Raw genomic sequence first — 26,470 nt, forward strand, 5'->3', positions numbered from 1 at the left:
TATATTTTTAAAATTTTTAATTATTACAATAATATATAAGTTAATATATATATATATATATATATATATATATATATATATATATATATATATATATATATAACAAGGGAAAAATATTATAAAAAATTAATATTTATTAATTTATAAAAAAAGGTTAATTATAATATGTAATAATATATAATAAAATTATATGAATATAAAATTTTTAAATAAAATATAATTATTTTATTTTAATTGGTTAATAAAAATTAAATTAATAAATATATTAATTAATAAAATTTTAATAAAGAATAAAAATACTAATAGAATTTTCTACAGAATTAAACCTATAAATTTTAAAATCACAAATACGTATAATTTAAATGTAACATAAAAAAATAAAAAAATAAAAAAAAAGTAATTAAATAATACTTAATTAAATTAAACAAAACATTAATTTAAGAAGTAAAATGATTTTGAATATAGAAAAATTTCAACATAAGAAAATACAAAAATAAATTTACAAAATATTTTAACATTTATTAGTTAATTGATATAAAAATTTTTATAGAATTGTATTAAAAACAATTAAATTATGAGTATTTATAGCCAGTACAACGTGCAACACATGTTATAATAAAAATACTAGTTCTCTTAAAAAGGTGTGTTAGATTGTTTATTTTGTATAATGAAAAAAAAAAATTCTTTTTAGGTTTTATTTATTTTTAAAAAATATTTTTATATTTTTTAGCATTTGAAACACTAAAAAAAATGGGTAAACGGATCAAAGGGAAAATTAAATTATTTGTAAGAAAAGTCATTTTATGGACTTTGATAATTTTATTAAAATGTGAAAATACTTATAACATGCATACAGGAGCGAGACTAAAAGTTTGTATTTGGAGGCCAAAATTGAACACTAAAATGAAAAATTAAATGAAATCTTGATAAAAATATAGGGATTAAAATAAAAATATAAAATATTAAGAGATCAAAACTGAATTATATAAAAACAATATGAATAAAATTTTACATAAAAGTGCAAAGATTAAAACAAAAATAAAAAATATTAGAGGGCTAAATAATAATTTTTTTAAAAGATACACTAAAATTTATAGGTAAAATTTTAATTTAAAAAATTTAGGAGTAATTAAAATTTATGGGTAAAATTTTAATTTTAAAAATTTTAGGAATCTTCTATTTAGTTCTGACTTGACATGCATAACATAAACACACATAATTATTTTGGTATTATAACTAAATAATATAAAAAATTTTAATATATTTTTTAAAATATAATTTTTATAAAAGTAATTATTTTCCATTTTTATTGTTTGCTTACTCTAATTAAAATATAGTAAAAAGATAAAGTTATGGACCTACTACCATCATCATGGACCTACTACCATCATCATCATCATCATCATCATCATCATCATCATCATCATCATCATCATGTAGCCTAAGTGTTAATGGTATATTTTTATAATCTTTTTTACTTCTTCATTTTCCTCCTTTACACTCTATTAAATATTTTGAGAGTTTAAGAAATAATTAAAAATCTAGTTTTCATTATTTTCTTTTTATACTTGAAAAATTTATAATTTCATCTCTAAATTTTACTTTATATTACACTTTAATTCCTAAATTTTAAAAAATTAATTATTTAGTCCTTGAGTTTTATATTATATCACACTTTTATCTCTATAATTTTAATATATAGAATAATTTAGTTTTTTTTATCAATTTGTCAATGGATAAAATTGTTGTAAACACTAAAATTATATTTACTAAATTGTTCCATATATTAAAACTAAAAGGACTAAATAATTCATTTTTCAAAATTTAGGGACTAAAATGTAATATAGTGTAAAGCTCAGAGATTAAATAATTAATTTTTCAAAATTCAAAGACTAAAATGTAATATAAGACAAAATTCACAGACTAAATTGTAAATTTCCTTTATAATTTCTCTAATTGCTAAAAAAAAATTAAGGAAATCACTTTTTTTTTTTTTCCTTTTTCCTTTTTCTTCCATCTTGAAGCAATTACAAGCTCATTCTCTACAAAGCCGTCCATTCTATTGAGATTTCATTGCCTTTTGGGTAATTTGGTTGAAAATCATTATTAGATAAAGAACTAGAGACACAAGTAATGGAAGCCATTAACAATGATTAAATAATGGTAGAAGACGATATTCCTTAAAGCAAACTCCATATATAATTATCAGAAGAAGATCATTAGCCCCTAAAACAAATGAATACAAGCAACAACAGCTGTTTCAATAATGCAACTATCTCAATTACCTGTTCATAACCAGCAAGCAATTAACTAAAACAGCTTATCATCAACTTCATCCATGTGGGAGAAAACCCAAAAGCTGCTACCTGCTGAGTCGTTGTGAAGGTGGCAGGGAAGCAACTTTTCAATGGCCTTGCCCTTTATTACATCAAAAGATCCACCTGTCATAGATGCTATCCACCATCCAGCATGGAAAGTATGGAAAGAAAGGAAAATTCTTTCTTAAATTCGAAACTTATATGTTTGCGTCTTAAGTTCATAATCGAGCAAGTTTTAATAAGTTTTTCCCCGAAGCAAAAAGGAAAAAAATTAGTTAGGTGGAAAATAAATTCTACAGCACATCAAATGCAAGTGAATAACCTTTTGAATACTCTCAGGTTGTCAATGAATATGATAGTATTATGTATTTGAAATATAAAATTTTACAAGAATTCAATACAATTGATTTATTTTTTTGTCAATTCTAATATACGGAATGAAAGAATTCAATTCGTTTTAATTTAAAAAAAAATCATTTTAAAAAAATATAAATCAAGTATGATTGCATGAAAATTGAATTGAATTTTTTTTTATTTCAAATGATTTATTCTAAACGAAGCCTATAAGAAGAGGAAATTTGATATATCACTATGGTTCCAACTTTCACACCCGAATATTACAACTCCAAGCTGCATAGTGTAATTTCTTACTTCTTTATCCTCTCAACAATCAGTTGAAAAAGGCCAAAACTTTGCTACTTTGCTACTTAGTGACTTTGCTACTCAACAATCAGTTCAAAATTTGAAATACAATGGACAATAATCTGAAAGTGAACTTTGCTACTTTGATGGCCAAAACTTTCTAAGCTTTTGAAGTACCTCCATGATCCCTCTCAACATGCTCCACAAGTGCCACAGGATCATGAAAGCCTCTACTACATCTGGGGCATACATCTACTGGCAACTTCATGAGACGAGATTGATTTCCAGTCCTTGCGTGCACCTTCTGCACATGCTCCGCCAGAACTGTAACTGAGGAAAACCTTGCACCACATTGTGGACATTTCTCCTCCAGCCCAATTGCTTCCCTCCCATTACTGCTGCTTAGGCCTGCACCATTCTTTGCAGTATGCCAAGCTTGGCTGATCTCAATACTCAATTTTGCCACACCTGCTTCAGCTGAGGCCTGAACAGTTGAAGCTGCATTACGAAAGGCTGTGGCCCACTTAGTTGAAGATAAAGCTGGAATTTGGTTGGTATTTGATTCTTTCTTCGTACTCCTATATTTAGAAGACTCATAAACTGAAAACCTACCTCCAATTTCTTGGGTCCAGGACAATCATGGTCAGGTCCAAGCCGGTGCTTCAAGCAATGGTCTATGTTGCAATCCCTGCATTTGATAGTGTTTGCGAATGCAAGTACCTCCCCACAACCACAGACAGGACATTTTCTCTTCTTAGTGACTTTATCATAATTTGATGGGTCACATTCAGCATTTACATGAGTTTCCCAAGAGATATTTGGGTCTTCATCTGGATTTAGGCGAACTCCTTTGGCACATAGCGGACAGATGACAACAGTAATATCCTGTGTATCAGCTTTGGGCAATTGTGTTTAGCATAACTTCGGTGCTCCAAACAAAATACCTAGCAAAATTGAGACAATTAAATGGCTAGCACAAATGAACAAGCTCTACAAAAGTTGAACATGACTAAATGGCAGAAGATTAACTGTCCCAAATATATGATCAAAACAAGAAATCAAATGTGAAGCACACTTTCAACTACATGATTGGATGTGGTGTTCATTAGACAAGCAGAATCTACATCTACCAGTAATTTCTCTTCTCATTTATAGCATAACAAATCAACTAAATAGTATTATCATACATCTGTTTGGTCCAAATGAATTCCATAAAATTCAACTGAATTCATTTACAAATACATACTTCAACATGTTTGGTTTGTAAAATAAAATAAAATCATTTGGAATTCCACATTACTGATTCTATGGAATTAGTTATACTTGAGCCAAATCATTCAAAATTTGATAGAATTAGCAAGTTAACTATAATTTTTAAGGCTACAAATTTGACTTGCCTTTAAGTTGACTAAAATTAGTTGACTTTGCAAATGAATTCTGTATTCAATAATTAGTTTACCAACATGAGAATTCATTCACGAATGAATTTTATCCACATTCATTTGATCCAAACATGAAGGGTAAAGGATTAGCAAATCTAAAAATTTTAAGAGTATGATGCATGAAAACTAGACTAAAATCATTCACCATCCTTCAGTTATGGGCTTCATTGTAAAGAGCTTCTGATCTTCTCAAGAAAAAGAAAGAAACAAATCTGCTACTGACTTAATGATCTCAACAAACCAAAATCGTTCAACTGCTTTTCTTCCAATTCAAACCCAATCCCAACAAAACAAACTATAGACGAAATTCAACGTTAACGAAAAGATTAACCAAAACACATCTGATACTAACATAAACGAGAAAATGAGCAGCACCTGGCGGCAGCAGTCGCAAGTGAAGGGCAAGCTACAATCTTCTCTTGTGCAATGTTTATCAAGATCAGGGAATTGCAGTGTTCCCATATTTGAATTCTCGCATTTCAAATCCCACACCCAAACAAATAATCAAATAGTCAAATCAAAGTTCAACAAAAACGAAACGCAGAGAAAGAGAAGAAAGAGAGAGATTTTCGATAGAATTAGAAAGAATCGGAAATGGGTTTGGGTTTCTCAATTTTGCAGACCGCGAAGCGGAATCGAACGAGCGATGACACCGTCATCGAGGAAGTCGCCCCAAATTCCCCTTTTGTCAGTTTGTGGTAATTACTTTAATATTTTAAATTAGAAGAAATGTACGAATCTCTCTCAAATTTTTGTTCAGATATTTTATTTAATTATTTCAATTTTATATTTATTTATTTTAATTTTTAAAATGCATAACAATTTATACATCAATTTAAATTATTTTTTAGTATTTTATTTATCTTTTATTGTCATTTTAGCTATTTTGAATTATTTGAATATTTAATAATTAAATTAAAATTATTATTATTATTAAACCAATTTTATTATGATTTTATTTTACAATAAAATTATTATTTTTTATATATTATTATATTCTGAAATATCAGACCTCTATCCCATTTCAAAGAAATTTTAATAACAAATTCTTGATCAATTTTAGCAATATTTCTTTCACCTTTTTTATTTTTATTTTTTTTTACTATAAGCACTATTTTTCAATTGTAAGATTTTGATTAACATTAATTTTCTTTTATTATAATATGGTAATTATTATTATTAATATTTAAAAAATATTTAAAAAATAATATCCATAAACTTTTTCATAATATTTATTTGGAGTTGTTAATTTATTAAATTTGTAAATTTAGTTTATAAGTAAAAAATAAATAAATTTGTTTTACTCTTAAATTCTAATGTTGTTTATAATACATTTAATTTATTTTTAATTATTAAAAAATACTTTAAAATAATATCAATATACATTATTTTTATATATTAAACCTATTATCATAAGAATATTGAATATTTTTATTAAAATATGTTAACTAATTTTTTTTTATCGAGTATTAATGTTATCTTCTTTTACAATTAGACACTATAATTAAATATTTTTATTATTAAATTATAAACAAAACAATATATACATGACTAATATGCAATGCCGGTTAAAATTTTGTTTTTATTGAATTTACTAAATGATTTTGATAATTATTAATATTATTTATAAAATATAAGAATAATATTTTAAATTATTATAAAAAAATAATTAAATATATTTTCAATATAAATATTTTTTACTTATTTTAAATAAAATTAATAGAAAACAATTTCCAAAGTTTATGAATAAAAAAAAAGTATTACATAATTGAGATTATATTTCTTGATGCATAAATAAATTTTTTTATCATGAATTTTACATTATATATGTAAATTTCTTTGTTAATTATTTAATTATTGTTAATAAAATATTTTTAAAACGATTTTGTTTATAATAAAATGTAATTCACAATTTAATAATTTTGCAATGATCATTTTAGTATGTTGTAATTCTTTATTTTTATTGTCTTATTTTCTTAAAATTTTTTATTTTATTGTTAAAAATAAAAATTATTTTTTAATTTTTACTTTAGATATCTTAAAATCTTTTAATATAATATTTTTTTTTCTTTTCAATTGAATTTTTTTTAAAAAAAGGAACGCTGAACCCCTTTTAATTTTTATTTAGATTTTTTATTTTATTAATTGAATGTTCATATTTCTATTTATTTATTTCAATATTTAAATTACTTAAGTGTTTATAAATAAATTGGATTTCTTTTACAATTTTTATTGTTTCGTTATTTACATTTTAATTTTTTAAATTATTTAATTACTAAAATTGCATTTATTATTATTATTATCTCTTATAAATTAATTTCGTAATAATTTTATTTTGTAATAAAATGAATTTTGCTTTATATATCAATATTATATTATAAATATCAAACTTTCATCTCATTATAAGGAAAATAGCAATAAATTATTGATCTATTTGAATAATATTTCTTGTATATGTTTTATTTTTATATTATTATTATTATTATTATTATTTGAAAATATTAAAAAAATAATATCTAAATTTTATAAACTTTTGGTAATATCTATTCAATTGATAATATCTATTAAATATATAAATTTAGTTTATAAATAGCAAATAATTAAATTTGTTTTGCACTTACACTTAAATTTTAATGTAGTTTAACATATATTTAATTTTTAATAATTAAAAAATATTTTATAATATGTATATATATGATTTTTATATATTAAACCTATTACCATAAGAATAGTATTAGGCACATTTTTTTATGGATTAATTAATTTACTTTTTTAAGCATTATTATTATTATTATTATTATTATTATTATTATAAGTAGACTCTATAGTTAAAAATTTTTTATTACGAATATATATTTTTATTTCGTATATTATAATAAATAAATAATAAATATTGTATTATTAATATTAATTGGCCATAAACTAAACTATATACGCATAACTAACATGTAATATAATATTTTATATTATTGTAAAACAGGATTAAATATAATTTAAAAATATATTTTTTACTTATTAATTGTATTAATATAATAAATATAGAAAAAGTAATTCCCGCATTATAGCGCGGGTTTTCAGTTGACTTAATCTCAGGTGGTTTTCATTCACTCACCACCATCTCGATTTCTTCTTCCATAGAGCTTCAGATGACAAAGCAAAGATAGGCTTGCCCAAACTAATATCCACCACCAAGTTCTTCTCTTCGCCTCTAGTTGGAAAATCTTGATCATTAGAATCAAAGTTTGCTCTATTTACACTATATTTAGGAGGTAAGATATGAGTTTATAAAGTATTGAGTTTGCTTGGGAGGAAGGTTATTAAGAGAGATAGGGTTTTTGAACGTTTCAAAACTTCCAAAAACCTCACTTTTTTAAGTTGGTGGGTTTGAAGATTTTAATAACTTACCTTCCTTCACCCATCCAAGCACACTGTTAGGTCTAGACTCAGGATGGTGTGAGGAAAGAGTCGATGCGGCTCGCGCAAAATTGTTTTGTGCCATTTGTTGCAGACATGCTTTCGAGTGACTAAGAAAAATTTTATAGAAAGGGATGGAGTACACAGCAGAGATGAAATGGTGAGTGATGAATAGTTATATTATTTTTAAGTTATTTTTTATTCATCTCATTTATTTATTATACATTTTATTTTAAAATTGTAACTTTGTTAATTTAAAATTCATTAAAAAATTTTACTAATTTGATAAATTCAATTAAAATATTAAATTTTTAATTATCAAATTCTTAAATATATCAATTAAAGTACCTTTATTATATTTTTATAAAAATCCTAAATTTCAGTCTTCTCATTTATTAATGGTGAGATTATTCAATTTGTTGAATTTTTCATATAAAAAGATGTAATAAATTCAAATTTATAAAAGATAATAATATAAAAATTAATTTTTAAATTTAAAATAGTAAAATTAAAGTGCATTTTAAGATAAATTCAACAAATTCCAAATAAATAAATAAACCACATCCTTTCCAAAGAAAACAAATTCCATGGACTTTTCAAAAATATTTGCTTAACTTATTAGGCTTTTTTCACTCAAATTTGTTTGTAGTTTATAATATTTCTATAAAACTTCTTATTTAATTTTGATTTGATGAATTAATAAACAGAGCTTAATAACTAATCTATTGTCTTGTTAATTGGATATTAGTTTGGAAATATATCATATTATGTTTATAATCTTCAAATTTTAATGAATTATTAATCGCTTTTAATTTACACACGCGCACACATATATATCATATGAACAATAATTTGAGTTGATGAGTTATGTTCAAGGCAATATGAACACGTGATGTAATTAACAAATTGTGTTAAAATTTAAATATGAGCACATTTCTTTTATAATATGAGTTATAATTATTAAAAAATTCATAAATAAAAAAAATATTCAACTCATTTAACATTATTTGATAAAATCAATATGACTTATTTGACATATTTTAATGTAATTTAATTATTTTAATCTTAATTAAATAATATATTATATAAAGTTTATACATTAATTTTAATCATGTATAATTTTAATAATATAAAAAAAATATGAAATCTAACGTTAATGCATTAAAATTGCTACTCGCTCTGATCGTTGTCGTGCGTCTTATTGATGAGCTTCCCCATAACCCCATTAGGCCTGTACAGTAACACTGACAACTCCTGCAATATTCAGTGATTAGCCGCTACAGGTTCAGACCATTCACTCCTTTATATATGGGGGAGATTACGTAGCTTATTTTCGTTGGAGGACCAGCCATGTACGTTCTTTAGTGATACGAGGTAAGGGGCCAATCTTTAATTATCTCAGTGTATTTACTACTAGCATTTACTCTTTCTTCCCATACCAAAACCCTTATTAACTTTACCATCAGAGTGCCAATGAGGGACAACCCCTCTTGGCTCTCTAATCTTGTCTCTTTTTAAGGTCGAAGAAGCTCGAAAGGAGGTCATGAGGAGATCACCATAGACCTTGAAAGACACCATATGCTGCTTATCGACTGTATAGTCTGTTCCTATTACCATATAAATGGCATCCATTCGAATCTTGAAAGACAACAATTATAAAACCATAAAGATTGAAAAAGGAATACATGAATAGCAGTGAACAGAGTTATAGAACCATAAGAAAGTTTATGTAAACAGCTGCAAATCTTGCAGAATACATTAAATATCGAGACTAAAAATTAGAAACTGGCATTAATTATTTCTTAAGGATTCTCATAACCAAAAAAAAAAAAAAAACCTATTAATTGTTTTTTTTTTTACAGGATATGATATGAGTGGAGAGCTGCTTGATTTTTCACCTCTCTGCCTTCTGCTTCTTTTAGCAGTTTAGTAGCATGTGAGGATATAAACTTTTAGAGAACTTGATTTGGGTTTGGGAGTTTAAGAGTTAAAAGTGTCATAGAAAACTAAATTTAAGTTATATAGGAGTTTAAGTGTGTAGACATATTTTTAAATTAATTAATATTTTGAAATAATAATTTATAATTATTATAATAAATAGTAATTAAATGTTTTGACTTTATAGGGATAAAATAAATAGAGATAAATTTTTATGCCATAAAAATTAATTTTTTTTTTTGCTTCATTTAACCTATTTTCATAATTGGTGATAAAATTAATTTTAAATACTAAATTTGATAAAATTATTATATCCTATAATTATATCCTAATTTGAAGGAAATTTTTTATAGAAAAATTAATGAAATTAATCATTTGTTCAAAAACAAAATAAAATTAATCATTAAAATTAAGTTTTTTTTAATAATTTAAATAAAAATAAAAATCATTAAATCTATATATCTAATTAAAAAAAAAGGCAAAAAGACTCATTTATATATCTCCTAATTTAAAAATTGACATTATAATATATCTAAATTTTATTTTTAAAAGAATGAGGGCATGATTTTGTCCGCCCTTAGTTGGGGGTGTAAGTATATTAGCGAGTTGCATACTGACATATGACACGAATAATAAAATGTATCATAAATATGTCAAATAGTATTAACCGATCAATTCGTGACACGATTATTGGCGTGTCAAAAATGAATTAATACAATTTCTATAGGAATAAAAATAAATTCAACTCAAACTCTTTATCTGTGTGTCGTGTTCAATGATTGCATCTAAAATTGCCATCTTTGTGAATTAGGCAAATTTAAGTGTTCATTATTTATCTTATTCAATATTTAATTTATCCACGCTAATAAAATTCCCCACTTTTTACTTGCACTAACATTATTAATGCCAACAAAATTATTCCAAAAAAAAAAAGTGTCAACAAATTTTCTCATTTTTAATTATATTCAATAAAATTACTGTTATTAAAACTTAATAGATAAGCATTATTTTTACATAACCAACAAGAAAAAAATTTCTAATATAACATTATAATTGAAGGGAAAAATTCATTTCTTAAACCCTTTTAACTTTTTGAGATTTGTTTTTTGAGTTACTATTTCTTTTATTGAGGTATTATGGTGTAATGAATTAATTTTTTAGTATTGTAATAATTAAGTCTATCTTTCTAATATGAATAAAGATTATTCATTCATATTATAACTAAATAATTCACACACAATATTAAGTTCAAATTTTAATCAATGAATTATAACTCAGTGTAATAATGAATCTAAGAAAGTTGATAGAGCAACTGTACTTCTAAAACGTTTAATTTTTTATTAAGAAAAGGTTGAATGTAGCCATATCTTTAATAAACTCTCATATATTATGTCCTTCCAAAAAATTTTCTAATAGAAGTTTAAAAAGTTTATTTTTTTAAAGTTGATTTTTTTATTAATTCAATTAAAAAAATTAATAAGTTCATATTCTACGAACTTAAATGTTTTTCTTTTTATTAGCGCACCTAAAAAATTTAAATCGGGTAAATTATACTAAAAAAAACACATAAATCTAAATGTTGCATTAATTATTGGTCTAAATGTTGCATCAGAGCGTTCAGTGGTACTAAAGTATATTTCTGTAGATTTATAAGCTCTCAAATTTAAGATTAAAATCCATGTAAAGTAGAATTGTGTATAGGCCAAAATCTACAATTAAAAGAAAAATAACCTACTTTGCGGTAGGGATTACTAACTGTCATGGTCCACTCCACTCTGAAGAAAGGCAGATTGCAGCACAATAGGTGGAGAGAGAGAGAGAGAGAGAGAGGCAGATGATCTTCTCCATTAACCACTAACTTGAACTCATTTTCTGGAGCTAGTTGTGTAAAGTTTTTGAATTTGGAGAGAGAGAGAGAGATTACACTTTTAGTATTACTGTGATGGAAACCATTGAATTTTAAAAAAATTAGGGGACAAATATGTTAATTTTGATGTGATCAAAGGCCTTGTTTATGCACTAAATGGATTTTTTTATTCACTAAGCATGTCAAAAAGCAATATGGCCATTTTCTCACGTTTGTTGAATTCCAGGCATGTCAAAGATACTAAGATCCCAATTATGCAGTGTGAATGTGCTGTTTGATTTTTAATTTAAATGATTGTGAAGCAGAAAATAAAAAACCTAATTTTTCTTAATTAGGGTTCCTTGACTCCACTGAGATGTGTTTCATCGAGATCTTATCTACAATAACTGAGTTTGTTAAATTGAAAATGATTAATTGCGTGAAATTTAAAAGAATCTTGTGCAGGAAAAGTAAAGATTGCATTTGACAAGTAAATATTGTTCATTGCTAGAAATGTAAATTGATTGCATTTAAAAAAATAAAGAGATCTCCATTGTTAAAAAGTAGATTGATTTCATTTGAAAAATAAATTGAGTGCTCTTGAAAAATTAAATTGCTTGTGAAAATATAAAGACGTTTGTAGTAAAATGAATGAGAGCTTGATTACAGAAAATGTAAAGTGATTGCAGTTGAAATTGAAAATATGTAGTAAACATAGAATTGAAATGCTTGATTGGAAATAAAAGTAAACAATTGAACTGAAATTGAAATTGATTGTTGAACGAGACTAAAATTGAATGATACACTAAAGGATTGTCGAACTAAGATATTGTGTTGTCTGTGTTGTCAATTGGATTGGTTGAAAGGAGGGCTTTCAACATTGCACCTAGTGCTCTGTGCATAGCTGCACTAATGCTTGCTGCTGAAGTATCATGATTTCATGTTCCTCAAGATAAGACGACTGCTTATAACTACTCTTTAACCTTATCTCAACTGCACTTCACTACTGCGTTGCACTGACTCACTTTCCAATAACTTCTTTTGAAAGCACGTTCTCATAGTGTAACTGCTTTGCACTTTGAAGTTCCACAACTACATGCTGAATATTCAAGAAGTTGCCTTTCAACTTATGTGTTCCTTAAGCTGCATCTTGAATTCCATTATATGGATCTTGGGTAAATGTGTCAATGTGTTTATGGATTTGGGTCAAGTTGCACTTGGATTTCCAAGTAAATATGTTATGGATTTTGAATAATGGTTATTTAGGAATGGCAATGAAGCGGGTTTGGGAAAGAGATCGCTCCTCTGTCCCCACCCCACAAGAGTTTGGGGTTGAGGCAGGACATTCTCCACCAAGGTGCGGGACAGGGTGGATTTTTGCAGGGAATTTTTTTTTATTTTTTTATTTTAATTTATTAATATATAATATAAATTTATTTATAAAAAATAAAAAATAATTAGAAATACAAGTTTTACATATTATTTTAACAATATATTTATATATTTTATTAAAATTATAATATTTAAATATATAAAAATAAATTATTTTTAATAAAAAATAATAATATATTACTATGCGGAGCAGGTTATGGGGTTTCGGGGTGGGAGAAGGTCTTCCTGTCCAAGCTCCGCACATATCAGGGTCGGAGCAGAATAAGGAAAAATTGATCGAATTTGGGACAAGGCGAATTAGGTTCGGGAACTTTTGCCATCCTTATGGTTATTGGGTTTGGTTTCTAGGCTAGGGTGCACTTGAGATTCTTGGTGAAAAGAGTCATGGATTTAGCCTATAGGTTAGATCGCATTCAGGATTTTAGGTGAAAAGAGTCATGGATTGGGACTATGGGCTAAGATCTGCTTCGGATTTTTGAAGGTTTAAATTAATTTTAATCTTAAAACCCATTACTAAATTTAAGAGATCCAAGAATAAAATTAATTTGGTGTATAGAATCTCTCATAGGCTAGTGGAAATGGTGTTGCGAATGATTTTGGTGGTGGGAACTGGTGAAGCTGGCCTGTGGGCTGTGCTGTGCTGTGCTGTCCAGCAAAAAATTGAAATCCAACACTCTTCTAGCCATCACTGACAAGAATGGTGGTCGCCACTCAATTTGGGCAGAGCCTGGGCCTCCAACCCTGATGCTCGTGACTGCCCCAGCCCCAGCAGGTGCCACAAGTTCTTATGCTATCACTATCGGGACAAAACCAGAAAGCTGAATCTTCTGCCCTCTTTAACCTTTTCTTTCATTGTTTGGTACAATATTTAACCCTTCAGCTTTTAACTGTAAAGTCAGACAAAGCCTTAATCTTGAGTGTGGTAGTACTGCTACTGAATACCAAAATGCTCTTTTCTTCCACTGGTTGAGCCTTTGTCCTTGGGCAAGTTTGCCTCAGTGCTGACTGTTGTCACAGTAAAAAAAGAAACCTTTTCTTATTTTACTTCAGCACCCACAACTCAAATTTAAGCTTCAACTGCTTACATAGGTCATCCAACGTTCCCATTTGGTAGATTTTTGTTCCAACATAATTGTGGCAAGTTCCTTTAATAAGTTCCCATTTTCAAGTCCTGAATGACTTCTAATAGAGCCCCTGAAGTGGCTGATTGAATTTAAAATAATTATAATACTAAAAATATAACTTGAATGTATCATACTTGCACATTGTGAATGTCATCGTTAAATATTTCACCATCTTTGTAAGTAATCGGATGAACTAAGTTGTAAACATAAAAACTCAATAGAGACTCCGTCTCTTCTCTTCTCTAGGGTCTTGTTGAATTTTTAATACATAATAGAGATACATAAGATTTTTTTTTTTTAATTTGTATCAGCCAATTCAGAAAATAAAGGAATTGTATCATTTCATGACCGATCAGTGAATTATTGAACCAAGACATATTGCCAACGAATTCATAACCTGTCCCATTGACTGCTCGAGCATCGACAAGAGAAAATCAATTTCTAAGAGACAAGATAATGCCACCAAAGATAAAGTGGGAAAGTTTCAAAATGCTAAAAGAATTAAAAAGAAAAAAAAAATCACTATTCGCCCTTATGTCGAAATTAACATATATGACCTGAATTTTTAAAAATTAATTATTTTAATTATCAAAAAATTAGGGGACATATGCTAATTTTAACATAACTTAAAGATGAAAAAGTAATTTATCTAAAAAAAATACAGTTGGTTCTTCTTGGCCGTCAGATAATGAACATCAACATGTGATATAGTCAAGGAGGAAGATAAATCAAAAGATTTCCGCTAGACAAATTCAAAGATTACAGTACCGACATGTTAGAATAGAAGCGTACCCTTTGAAGCTTATGTTGAAATAAAAAAGAATTATAAGTTCCTTTTATCCATGTTTGAGACCTCAAACACCATCTTAATACCTGTTTGACATTAAGGATGAAGAGCTAAAACTGCTTTTCGGGGAAAAAGAATCATTTTAAATGCTATCAAAGAAAAAAATTTGAAAAAAATTATTTTATTATTTTAATATTTCTATGATTAAAATTTATTTAATTTAAATTTAAATTATTTTTTAATATCCTCTAATTAGTATATTTAAAACAATGATTTTTTAACAACAGTTCCAACATGTCAAACAATAAAAAAACCCAAAGCAGATAAAAGTAAATCAAAAGACATCAGTTATTACCACAAGGAAGATCCCAACTGCCAGAAGTAATGGAAATGAAATGTTTTCAACTCTGACAACAGCATCCTCCTGTTTCAGTTTCTCCTACCTCTAAAACAATGCCAATTTCTCTTCTCTCTCTCTCTCTCTCTCTCCAAAGATTGTTTACTCCATAGCACCATTTTGATGTTTTCCAACTCCATGTCTTCTCTTTCCAACCACATTTCATCATATGCTATAGCTCTCTCATCTTTTCTTTTTCTTGATACTATTAGCTTATAGTCCCACTATTTTATCTTGTACACCCACAGTTTTAAGCGTCAAGCTCAAGTTCTCACCCACTTTATTCTTATTTTCTCCCTTAATCTATTCACTATCCAGTACCTAGTTTTTTCTCTGGTCACAAGCACGCACACGTCCCTTTTTCATCAGTCCTGTTTTGCCTAAATAACATCTATTGTTGGTTCTCCCTCTCCATATTAAAACAAGACAACCTTTGCCAGGAAAATAAAGATCATATTCTTGATGGGGTTCTTAGAGGCAAGTCTAGATGACCGGTTGCCACCAGTAGTTGAGGCACCACCAGCAGTTGAGGCACCACCAGCAGTGGCGGATCCAAGTTGCTATCCACGTCGATCCATAGAAACACTGGTGGTTGTACTAGCTGTGATCACTATAGTATGTGTTATTGCAGGGATTATTGCTCGGCTGTGTGGTGGACGGCATTTTGGCAGCAATGGGGAGCATGACATAGAAGGCTGGGTAGAAAGAAGGTGCAGAAGTTGCATTGATGGTGGAGTGCCTACTGCACCACCACCATCAGAAGAGCCAAAGCCAGCAACAGAAGAGGCAAAGAAGTGAGTATGGTCATAGATCAAGTATTATCAAAGGCAACATGAAATGCCCTTTTTTTTTTTTGTTTTAAGGTATCATGAAATGTTTTTCAAGTATATGAGGTGATGCTGCATGGTAGAACAGGTCCGGCAATATTATCCACACATTCATACTAGTCCTAGGTAGCTTAGTGTTGTAACAGTCATCTTCATATCATATATTTTTAGGGCTAGAAGCAGTACATTTTAGTGTCAAAGACTAGTGATTTTTGTATTACAATGATTGCGTATTATTAAGTCTCACCTTTGTTTTTCAACTAGACTGGGTTTATTGTTCTCTCTCTCTCTCTCTCTCTCTCTCCCCTCATCTGCAACTACATATATTTGTACGTAGGGATTAGGCCAGCAGTTCAATAGTTGAATACCTATCTTCATGGTATAGGTCAGAGGTTGAAACCCGGATGCCCCATCACAATAGTTTCAACATTATGCTCCTTATACGGGTTACAGTACAAAGCTAATCACTTGACAAGATTCAAAGACAAATTAATCACAACTATAAACCATTATTTCCAACTTTTCATCTTTAACACAGATAATTGAAATATGCATGTCAGGTTCCATAGGGGCCCCCTAAGAGCTAATGGGTACCCTTGGGCATAATTTCAGTAACCAAAAAGTACACATGCTGGATCTCCCACTATCTCTATAGTAAGTAAAAGCAGAGCAACATCATAACAAAAGGGGTAATAGAACCATTTGTTGTAAAAGCAAATTGAAACTTTTACGCAAGCTGATTCCTGCTTTTTTCAAAAGCTAAAACTTTTATGAGCTAACGTTCACCTTGCAAGGCTTTTGAATTATTACATTTGCCAGTTCTTATATTTTAGAAAGCTAACGGAAATAAAGTAATTAATCACCATGTATTCTAGCCTTCCGGAGAAGCATTCTTGTTTAATCTAACAGTTTCAAGAAAGTTATACTGAGCAAAGCTTGGCAAGATAGGAACATATTTGGATCACAGTTGAGCCTGAACTCGGAATGTTCAAAGCTGGGCAGCTATGTGCCAAGCTTGAATATTCTACCTGAAATTTGCATTCCCTTCTAAGTATCAGTTTGGCTCTCTTGATGAAACATGCAAGGATGAGCTTTACATTCATTCTCTATTCTATGCTTCAAAAACTAGTTCCATCTCCAATTATAAACTCAGGATAACAACATTTTACGTGTGTCTCAACTCAACTCAACTCAACTAAGCCTTTATCCCAAAAATTTGGGGTCGGCTATATGGATTTGCTTTTTCCACTCTGAACGATTTTGGGTTAAATCCTCAGAAATGTGTAATGCTTCTAAGTCATGCTGTACTACTCTCCTCCAAGTCAATTTAGGTCTACCCCTTTTTTTCTTTCTATCCTCTAGCCTAATGTGCTCTACTTGTCTAACTGGAGCCTCCGTATGTCTACGCTTCACATGACCAAACCACCTCAATCTCCCTTCTCTCAACTTATCTTCAATTGGCACCACTCCTACCTTTTCTCTAATACTTTCATTACGGACTTTATCTAGTCTAGTATGACCACTCATCCACCTTAACATTCTCATCTCTGCAACTCTTATCTTAGATGCATACGACTCTTTCAGTGCCCAACACTCACTACCATATGGCATAGCCGGTCGTATGGTCGTAAAATTTTCCTTTTAATTTATTGGGAATCTTACGATCACATAAAACTCCCGTGGCACGTCTCCACTTCATCCATCCGACTTTAATCCTATGACTAACATCCTCCTCACATCCCCCATCTACTTGAAGGACTGAGCCTAGATATTTAAAGTGATTACTTTGGGACAGTGCCACTCCATTCAAACTAACTCCTTCCCTATCACCAGTTTGGCCTTCACTGAACTTGCAATGCATGTATTCTGTCTTCGTTCTACTTAACTTAAAACCCTTTGACTCTAGAGTACTTCTCCAAAGTTCTAGCTTCCTATTGACTCCTTCTCGTGTCTCATCTATCAGAACAATATCATCCGCAAACATCATGCACCAAGGAATACTCTCTTGTATATGTTTCATCTAAAACTAATGTAAAAAGGTAAGGACTTATGGCTGATCCTTGGTGTAATCCAATTGAGATCGGAAAATCTCTTGTGTCCCCTCCCACTGTGCGCACAATAGTAGTTGCTCCTTCATACATATCTTTCAATACTTGTATGTACCTAATAGATACCCTCTTTTGTTCTAACGCATTCCATAAAACCTCTCTTGGAACACTATCATAAGCCTTCTCCAAATCAATAAAAACCATGTGTAGATCTTTCTTCCCATCTCTATATTTCTCCATCAAGCTTCTAATGAGAAAGATCGCTTCCATAGTTGAACGACCAGGCATGAAACCAAATTGATTGAGAGAGATAGAAGTGATTACTGATCTAATCTAACCAAACCAGTTTACTTTAAAGTCAGGAATTTCAAAAATTATAGGCATTAGTAACATCCTGCCACTTCTAATAGCAGCTTTATGCCAAAGATTACACACATTTTAATGATCAGGTGATTGGAAAGAAAAAAAAAAAAAAAGAGGTATTCTCACAAAATAAGTTTGAGATGGTTTAGAATGCACGATTGGAAAATCCTGCTTACTTTCAATATATCATGCAATGTAGACATCAACAGAGAAAGAGAAAACACCTGAATATATGAACTTTAACATTATGTTCTAGTCATCCATGAGCAGAAGCAGTTAAGCAATAATTTTTTATACAACTATAACTAGAAATTTGAAAAGTACCATCAAAAGGCAATCATTATAATGCCATTGAATTCAAAATTGAATTAACTGAACAAACTAAATTGTGCCACAAAATCAAAAAATTAAATTAAGGAAAAAAAAAAAGAAAAAGAATAATCAGGTTAAATAGAATAAGAATATAATAAACCTATAATTCTTTACTTATGAAACAATTAATTGCCACTCATACTACACAAATCTAAAAGCTTATACCTTCACATTCTTCCAACTGAGGATTTCAGAATAAATATCCAAAACTTTTATTCCTGTCGGTCATGACCTTCTATTTCACAGCGGCATTTTCAACTAGCAGTTGATTCCACACTGCTCAACGTCTGGGCCAGTAACCCGGGTTGTAAAAGGATCAATACGGACCCAGAGTAAGGAGAAGATAGATGCAAGGAGAATTGACCATACAACAACAATTGTAGGTGTCCGGTTCTGCCGTCCCATCAAACCCTTAAGGAAGGGATACAGATGAATAATCACCCAGAAAGCAAAGAATAGCTTGCCAAAGAGAGGACCCCAAGATTGATATCCACTATTAATGGCATAGGAAATTCCAGCAACTACTCCAACCAGATTAATTATAAGGAGAGTGGTTGGTGGGATGAGAAGAGTAGTCCATTTAAACATATAAAGCTCAGCAAAATCTCCATCTTCATCAGATGCTTTGGAAGTGACAGTAAAATTAGTATCAATTCCAGCAAGAACTTTCAGCAGGCCTTGGAAAACGGCAAAAAGGTGAGCTGACACTCCTCCAATAACCCAAAATTGTTCATTTCTCCACCACTCATCAATTCCAACACCACTCCATCTCATTTCTAAAATACCAGTAGCAAAGATTGAAAGAAAGAGGGATATGAACCAGATACTGGCAATGTTACTGATCTGCAGTACCACAAAATAAAAATCAGCCATTTGAAGCTGACATGTAAATATTATAGCTACAGTGTCTAAAAGAAATCCAAGAAAAATAAATTGCCATTTAATTGCTCTCAATTGATTGGAAGAAAAAAGTGCATACGCACCAAAAAGATTACTTCTAGTCAGGATTTATTATTCTTTAAAGAAGTTTTCCCAGAAAATTCTTTTCAACAGAAACAAGACATCATATGACAGTGAATTAAGCAATTCCTCACTTCGAGCTCAAAAGTTTCATACTATCTCCTAAATGATGTTTCCGAGAATGGAAAATTTTTTACGTTTCCCTAGGCAGAAGTGCACTATACCTGTGGAATAATGAACTTTCCAGTAAGAAGGCAGACAGCTGGCAATGTACAATAGGCAAGAAGAGGAATGGACGTGACAGGATAAATTGTGGTATTGACATAAGCAAATCTCTCAAGCCATTTTAGCCTTCCACCATAACCATACCATATGGGGCAGTGGCGGCTAAGAAGAATTTCAACTGAACCTAAAGCCCACCTAAGCACTTGATTTAGACGATCAGAAAGGTTGATAGGAGCAGATCCTTTAAAGGCCGCAAGCTGAGGCATGCAATAGATTGATCTCCAACCACGGGCATGCATCTTGAATCCTGTAAGGATATCTTCTGTAACAGAACCGTATATCCATCCTATCTGCGCAAAGAAAAATCAATTTTTTTTGTTAGAAACTATGGACTCGATATCCCTACATAAACTACAAGTTGTGATGCTATGGGGCTTGTAATTGAGCAAAAAGCTCCACCAGTCCAACAGTATATTAGAGGAGAGATTTGACAGTGTAGAAGGAAACACTGAATGTTGTTCTGATAATAATACATCATCTCCTTAATAAATATTAGTTTTAAAAGTAGTAGGCGTTTAGCATTAAAAGTGACATTTAATTGCTTAGTTTCCCATATTTATGCAGCAGAAAAAGAAATCAGCAAAGTAAACCATTGAGGGAAAAAAAAAAAAGGGAAAAGGGGGTTAACATACTTCACTTCCCCAGTCTGTCTTGTCCTCGTATCCACAGCTAATGACATGAATGGCTTCTTTGAGGAGAGATTCTGGGGTGGCAGACTCAGGAACACCACCATTCTCCATAAGCGTTGAAGCTACAAATACAGCTGATTGACCAAACCTTTTTTCAAGTGTCATTTGTGACATGAGCAGTGACTTCTCATCATCAAATCCAGCACCTGTTAAAAACAATTGGAGGAAAATTGTTATCATGACTGAAAGGGAAACAGCATCAATAATCCATATAGCAGCATTTCCTACTTATAAGGGCTTTTTTTAAAAAAATTTTTGGATACTCCAGAAAGAAAATAATAAATGCTAGTTTCATCGTGGATTTTACAATGTGACAACAACTCTATATCTCTTTGTTGCTGGGGACTGGGAAGTAGGTGAACATAGATGCCCAACAATAGGAAACTTCTCAATGTATCAATATTTCATTGTTCATATATTTTGTTGTCTACTTTTCCTTCAAATAAGGAGAAATTTTTAAGTCCTACCCACAATATGATCTTTAGCGATAATGAAAATAATAACAATAATAATGCAAAGGTTAAGATAAATAAAGGCATTCCTCGTTGAAAAGGGACAAAAGAATAATATAGAAGTTTTCTGTTCAAGACTAAATGGATAATGAATAAATCTAATGATTAAAATGAATTTTAAATCATTTTAAGAGGGTACAAATCATATTAACATATTAGTAAAAATACTCGTCAGGATATGATAGATAATGTACAATGAAGAATATTAAAACACAAGTGCTTACCTTCAACCCCTTCTTCTATATCTTCCAAATTGAACACTGGCACGGTAGGGTCAATGTGCTTGCTTGATTTTTTCTTACTAGAGTTATTTTTGCTTGAGCTAGAAGTCTTCTTCCGAGATCCACCAAAGCATGAAGATAACACTCCTGGTTTCTTATGCTTAGGCTTGAGAGGAGGTTCATAGCCATACAAAGCTGTTCTATTGAATACACAACCTGTACCCACATACACAGGACCTTGGATGCCGTCCAATCCTCTTAAATTTATCTAATATCACATGACATTTAAGCAAAGAACTAATAAGATATACATACAATTAACCATCATGCACAAATTATATTAAAGTGAATGAATAAATTCATACTGAATACTGCCATTAGAACATACATCAAAGAAAACAGTGTTACGGTTGGCATATCGATCATTCTTATCAATCCCATCAAATCTCTGGGGAAACTGGACATAACAAACAGAACTTCCAAGGTTAGGATCCATTAGAAAACACATAGCTTCTCTCAGTGCCCTGCTGTTGTTTATGTAATGATCACAATCGAGATTTAACAAGAAGGGCCCATTGGTAAGAACTGCCGAAACACGCACCTGTATGAAAGACACACCGATACTTAATGCCAATTCCATTCTTAACATAGAGTCCCAGGATTCTTCTACTGACAACTTACAAGTGCATTCATGGCACCAGCCTTTTTGTGATGCTGAAAACCAGGACGCTTCTCACGAGATACATATACCAGTCGTGGAAGTTCATTACCCTCACTGTCAAATCCTCCACTATGGCCCAAGAAAACCTGCAAATCAAAGCTACTTAAAGCAAGAGAAGAAGAATTAATATAACACAAAGCTACTTAAACCAGTTGTGCTGTGAGACCAAAATCACAACCAGCCAGTAAGACAAACTCCATCAATTAACAAGTAGAAACTGCTAGTGATACAAACTAATATATACTATGATTGGCATCGTTTATCAGTTATGTGATTCTACAAATACCTAGAACGCAAAACATTCTGACATCTTAAACCTCATGTGAGCTTGTAACAAAACATTCTCCATTGCAGATAAAAAGCAATGCTAAACATTGAATAATTATCAGGACTCACTAGGTACTTCTTGCTGAGGAGCACGCTATAATTGAGTTTGAAATGGACAAACCTGGATCATTCCTGGATGATCTCTGGTGTTATTGCCGGGCCAAGGTGTACCATCTTGCATCACCCATCCTTCATCAGGAACCTTCTGTGCCTTTGCCACAAGCCCATTGATACGAACTTTAAATTCTTCATATTCTCTTTGCAACACAATTATATGCAGTAAGAAACATAATATAGATAATAAAAATTATTAAATAAGACTTATATGCCCTACCTTCATAGATCGGTGGTCTTTAACAAAAGATGGATGAACCTTATCTTTTAAGTAGTCAATCTTCTGAGCAAAGTACCATTCTGGAGCTCGTGGTTCAATGCTGTATTTCTTGCAGAAAGGAACCCATTTTCTAGCGAATTCAGATGTTTCAGACAGGGATTCAAAGGTCAACATAGCAGCTCCATCATCAGAAACATAGCAAGAAACCTTGTCAACAGGGTAGTCAACAGCAAGAATAGAGAGGACTGTATTGGCTGTGACAAGTGGAGGTTCCTTTAAAGGATCCACTGTACTGACAAAAATGTCGACAGCAGCCAGCTGAGATGGCTCTCCTTCTTTCTCATATCTGTAAGGCATAAAAAAATCTATAGTTCAGTCTTTTAAAGATTTTGACAAAACATGAGAACATTTGATGCGATTCATAGGAAAAGTATAAAAGTACCTGAGAGCTAGCCGATCAAGATATGTCTCACGGTTTACAGGAAGCCATTTAGGGAACTGATCCAATATCCATGATATTGCAAACCATATCTCACAGATAACAGATATTAACCACAAAGAATAAGCATCCCTCACCGGATTTGTTATCCGGTAGTGCAAAAAAATGCAAAGAATAATAAGCCGCAAAACAATAACCATCCTGTAAGGGTTAATCCTAGAGGAAGGAATAGAAACCTTCCTTGAGAGAGGCTGGCGGGTTTCATCATTCCTGTGTTACAACAACAGTGAGAAAAACAGAAGTTAACAAGATACCTCCAGCTAATCTAAACTCTGTATTTTGTAGACAAGCAAGAAGGCATCTAAAAGTAGAGTTCTTCTGGCATACATGCTCAAGACCCTAAGTTAATTAAATAATATGTACCATTGCTGTCGATAAATAAACTGACATGAATTTGAAACAGTTTTGAACTTCTGATATAACAGAAACTGTACTATGCATCTATAACTTTTCATGAGAAACACAACTAATCCAGGAGTATCCGGAAAGGAGTCCTTTGTTACACCAATTGATCAAAATGAAGCAGAATATTGTTAATCCCAACAAGGACATCCAGGTATACATTCATGGATACATTATTTTCCTAACACAGTATTCTTCTTTCTATTGTTTATAGGTTTTCTAGTTAAGTGAGAAAACAAAAGGTTTTGCAGAAATTAAGTTCGAATGCAATTAGGAAGACAATTCAAAAGCATTCTGCATAAAAGGAACAGTTATGCACTGTACTTCCTTTAGGAACTTACAATAAAGAATCATCCATTAGCACATCGGTGCTGGCATCAAAATCTCCACCACCTCTGCCTTCAGATGGTGCATTACTAACACTCATTGGAGCAGGACTCTTCTCTGGCTTCATCTTCCAACCATCAATCCTCTCCTTCCAGGCAACATTACCAAACCCTGACAAGCCAGACTCCCTTGCAGGATCTCCAACCCTGATATTAACTGCAAACAAGTCCAGTGACAAAATCAAATTAACATGTTGAATGACTGATAGAATTTTTAGTACACCCTTACCTCTGCTGCCACTTTCAGGAGAAGCCATTGAGAAACGCTCAGGAGATGCAGCTGACAAGTCCCCAGAAACCTGAAATATAAACAATATTGACATTTTTTGCAATACTCAATATTGAAATGATAAGAAAAAATTTGAAGGCAATTATAAATAATCCTGTGACCTACCGAGAGTCTACCAGCCAAATAAGGAATATGATTAAGAGAAACCTCTTTATCATAGTTAGTAGGTGCAACATTATCTTTTCGACCAGAGCTCGCATCCCAGCCCAGCATATGCTCTATCTTATTCTTCTCTTCTTGAATCCCTGATGCATGATGATTTGACTTATTTTCCACATCACTTAAATCAGCATCTTTCACTTCCTCCCCACAAATTGGAGGGCTACCTGGTGGCAATTAACATACAAAACTACCAGTCACTCAGTACTTATCTGTGCAAAAATTGTGAAAGGAGCAACTAAGGTTGTTGGACTAACCTTTATGCCTCTTGTATTTGGTTTTGCATTGAGGACAAGACTGGTTACCATCTTTCCTCTCATACTCATAACATGGACGGCACACAGGAAATGCACAAACATGGCAAGCAACAAAGCGTTCGCCATCCACAGTCATGCCAATATCGTCACTGCAGATCTGGCAGCCCCGGGTTGCAGTTTGTTTTACATTTTTGGTCTGAAAAACAAGTAGAACAACTCCAAAGTCAAAAGTGAGTTCAAAATGCAAGTCTTTTAGGATTCTACAATTGCACTGACCTAATGCTAAAACAATGCAGGATTTCCACAAAGTTCAAATATCCTTAACTTGAAATAAGATGATCATGGAAGTCTAACGGATTTTAAAACGAAACAGCACTTGTGATCTAAATGCATCATGGAAACACATAATTCAATGGAAGCAAAAACAGAAATTAAGTTGCTAAAATCAAACAAAGCACACAGATTTTGAAAATGAATCGATTAATAAATAAGCTCATCCTTCTGCATATTATATAAGCAAGTGAAACATCATCAAAAGCTAAACATGTAAAACAAATTTAGATCTGGAAAAACTGTGGCAAAGATCGGAATTCTCAAAGAAAACGCAATTGAAATTCCATTTTCCCATTTGCCTCATTATTTTAGGAATTAAAAACGAGCAAAAACATCAACACTTACAATCCAAATTTCCATATAAAAATATATAAAAACAGATGGCCAATAGAGCTAATGTGATTGAAAATTCAAGATAAATATACAATCACAATAAAATGTAACATCAAGTCAAATCTAAGAAAGAAAGCTTTTGAATGAACTAACCCCTGTTGCATCTCCATCCAAATCCATTGCCCAATTAGCCACTGAAAACAAATTCTGGTCTAATCCTCAGCTCAAATCACACTCCAAGAAAGCTACAACTCTCGAGACCTCATTAATGCACCAAAATTGCAGGACAAAACCCACTTATAATCACAAACTTTAATTGAAGTATAGGAGAAATATAGCCATCATTAAAGATTTTGAAGCCAACCGAAATCAATATAAAACAAAACCCCACAACAGTGAAAGCTTGACAGTCACTCTCACCGACACTAACGAGAGAGAAGTATAGAGAGACCGAGCTGTACGTCCAAGACCCACGCTCCTTGTCCCATTTCACTATTTTAATTATTTAAAAGTTTTAATTTAAATTCAATTTTATTCAAAAATTAAAAAATTTTAATCTTAAAATTTAAAAATTAAATTTTTTAATTTTTAATTTAAAGTAAAAATTTTAAAAATTTAACTTATAAATTTTAAATTTTGGACTAAATTAATTTTAAATTAAAATTTTTGAGTTAAATTAAATAAAAAAATAAATTAAATTAAATTTTTTTAGAAAGTATTTTTGCCAAGCTTGGTGTGTAAGTTGGAGAGGAAAATTATTACTTACCTAAAATAAAAAAATATGTACTATAAATTTGTATATTTAATTTTTTTGAAAGAATAATTTATTTTACAATAAAATTTATTATTATTT

The 26,470-nt window shown here is 30.6% G+C and overlaps 2 protein-coding genes and 1 pseudogene across 5 annotated transcripts; 1 reads left to right on the plus strand and 2 right to left on the minus strand.

Annotated features, from left to right (window-relative positions):
* Positions 1–2,882: 2,882 nt before the first annotated feature.
* On the minus strand, positions 2,883–5,086 carry LOC110659544 (zinc finger AN1 and C2H2 domain-containing stress-associated protein 11-like; annotated as a pseudogene).
* A 10,400-nt stretch (positions 5,087–15,486) lies between these two features.
* On the plus strand, positions 15,487–16,387 carry LOC110659543 (uncharacterized). Its single transcript, XM_021817503.2, has one exon. The coding sequence runs from the start codon at positions 15,763–15,765 to the stop codon at positions 16,096–16,098; it is 336 nt and encodes a 111-aa protein (XP_021673195.2). The 5' UTR covers positions 15,487–15,762; the 3' UTR covers positions 16,099–16,387.
* Positions 16,388–18,984: 2,597 nt separating this feature from the next.
* LOC110659579 (cellulose synthase A catalytic subunit 3 [UDP-forming]) lies at positions 18,985–26,085 on the minus strand. Of its 4 annotated transcripts, none has more exons than XM_021817540.2 (14): positions 25,771–26,085; positions 24,952–25,147; positions 24,683–24,861; positions 24,476–24,545; positions 24,202–24,403; positions 23,402–23,668; positions 22,960–23,305; positions 22,747–22,884; positions 22,259–22,384; positions 21,966–22,178; positions 21,581–21,845; positions 20,788–20,990; positions 20,095–20,445; positions 18,985–19,753 (listed from the first exon to the last, which is right to left on the minus strand). In XM_021817540.2, the coding sequence occupies exons 1-14, from the start codon at positions 25,795–25,797 to the stop codon at positions 19,169–19,171; spliced, it is 3,168 nt and encodes a 1,055-aa protein (XP_021673232.2). In that variant the 5' UTR covers positions 25,798–26,085; the 3' UTR covers positions 18,985–19,168. The 4 variants fall into 4 exon arrangements, with proteins under 4 accessions (XP_021673232.2, XP_021673231.2, XP_021673229.2 ...); XM_021817539.2 differs by having other exon boundaries at positions 24,641–24,861; positions 25,771–26,017; XM_021817537.2 differs by having other exon boundaries at positions 24,202–24,545; positions 24,641–24,861; positions 25,771–26,020.
* Between the last annotated feature and the right edge of the window lie 385 nt (positions 26,086–26,470).

This window comes from Hevea brasiliensis, chromosome 5 (genome assembly GCF_030052815.1).
Source record: "Hevea brasiliensis isolate MT/VB/25A 57/8 chromosome 5, ASM3005281v1, whole genome shotgun sequence".
In the NCBI taxonomy this organism is placed as follows: domain Eukaryota; kingdom Viridiplantae; phylum Streptophyta; class Magnoliopsida; order Malpighiales; family Euphorbiaceae; genus Hevea; species Hevea brasiliensis.

Excerpts from the sequence above, each read along its gene's own strand:
- LOC110659543 (XM_021817503.2), top strand. The coding sequence starts at position 15,763 with ATGGGGTTCTTAGAGGCAAGTCTAGATGACCGGTTGCCACCAGTAGTT.
- LOC110659579 (XM_021817537.2), bottom strand. The coding sequence starts at position 25,797 with ATGGATTTGGATGGAGATGCAACAGGG. Across the intron at positions 24,546-24,640 it reads ATTTGGCTGGTAGACTCTCG|GTTTCTGGGGACTTGTCAGC; the intron begins GTAGGTCACAGG and ends TTTATATTTCAG. Across the intron at positions 21,846-21,965 it reads GTAACACTGTTTTCTTTGAT|ATAAATTTAAGAGGATTGGA; the intron begins GTATGTTCTAAT and ends ATGTGATATTAG.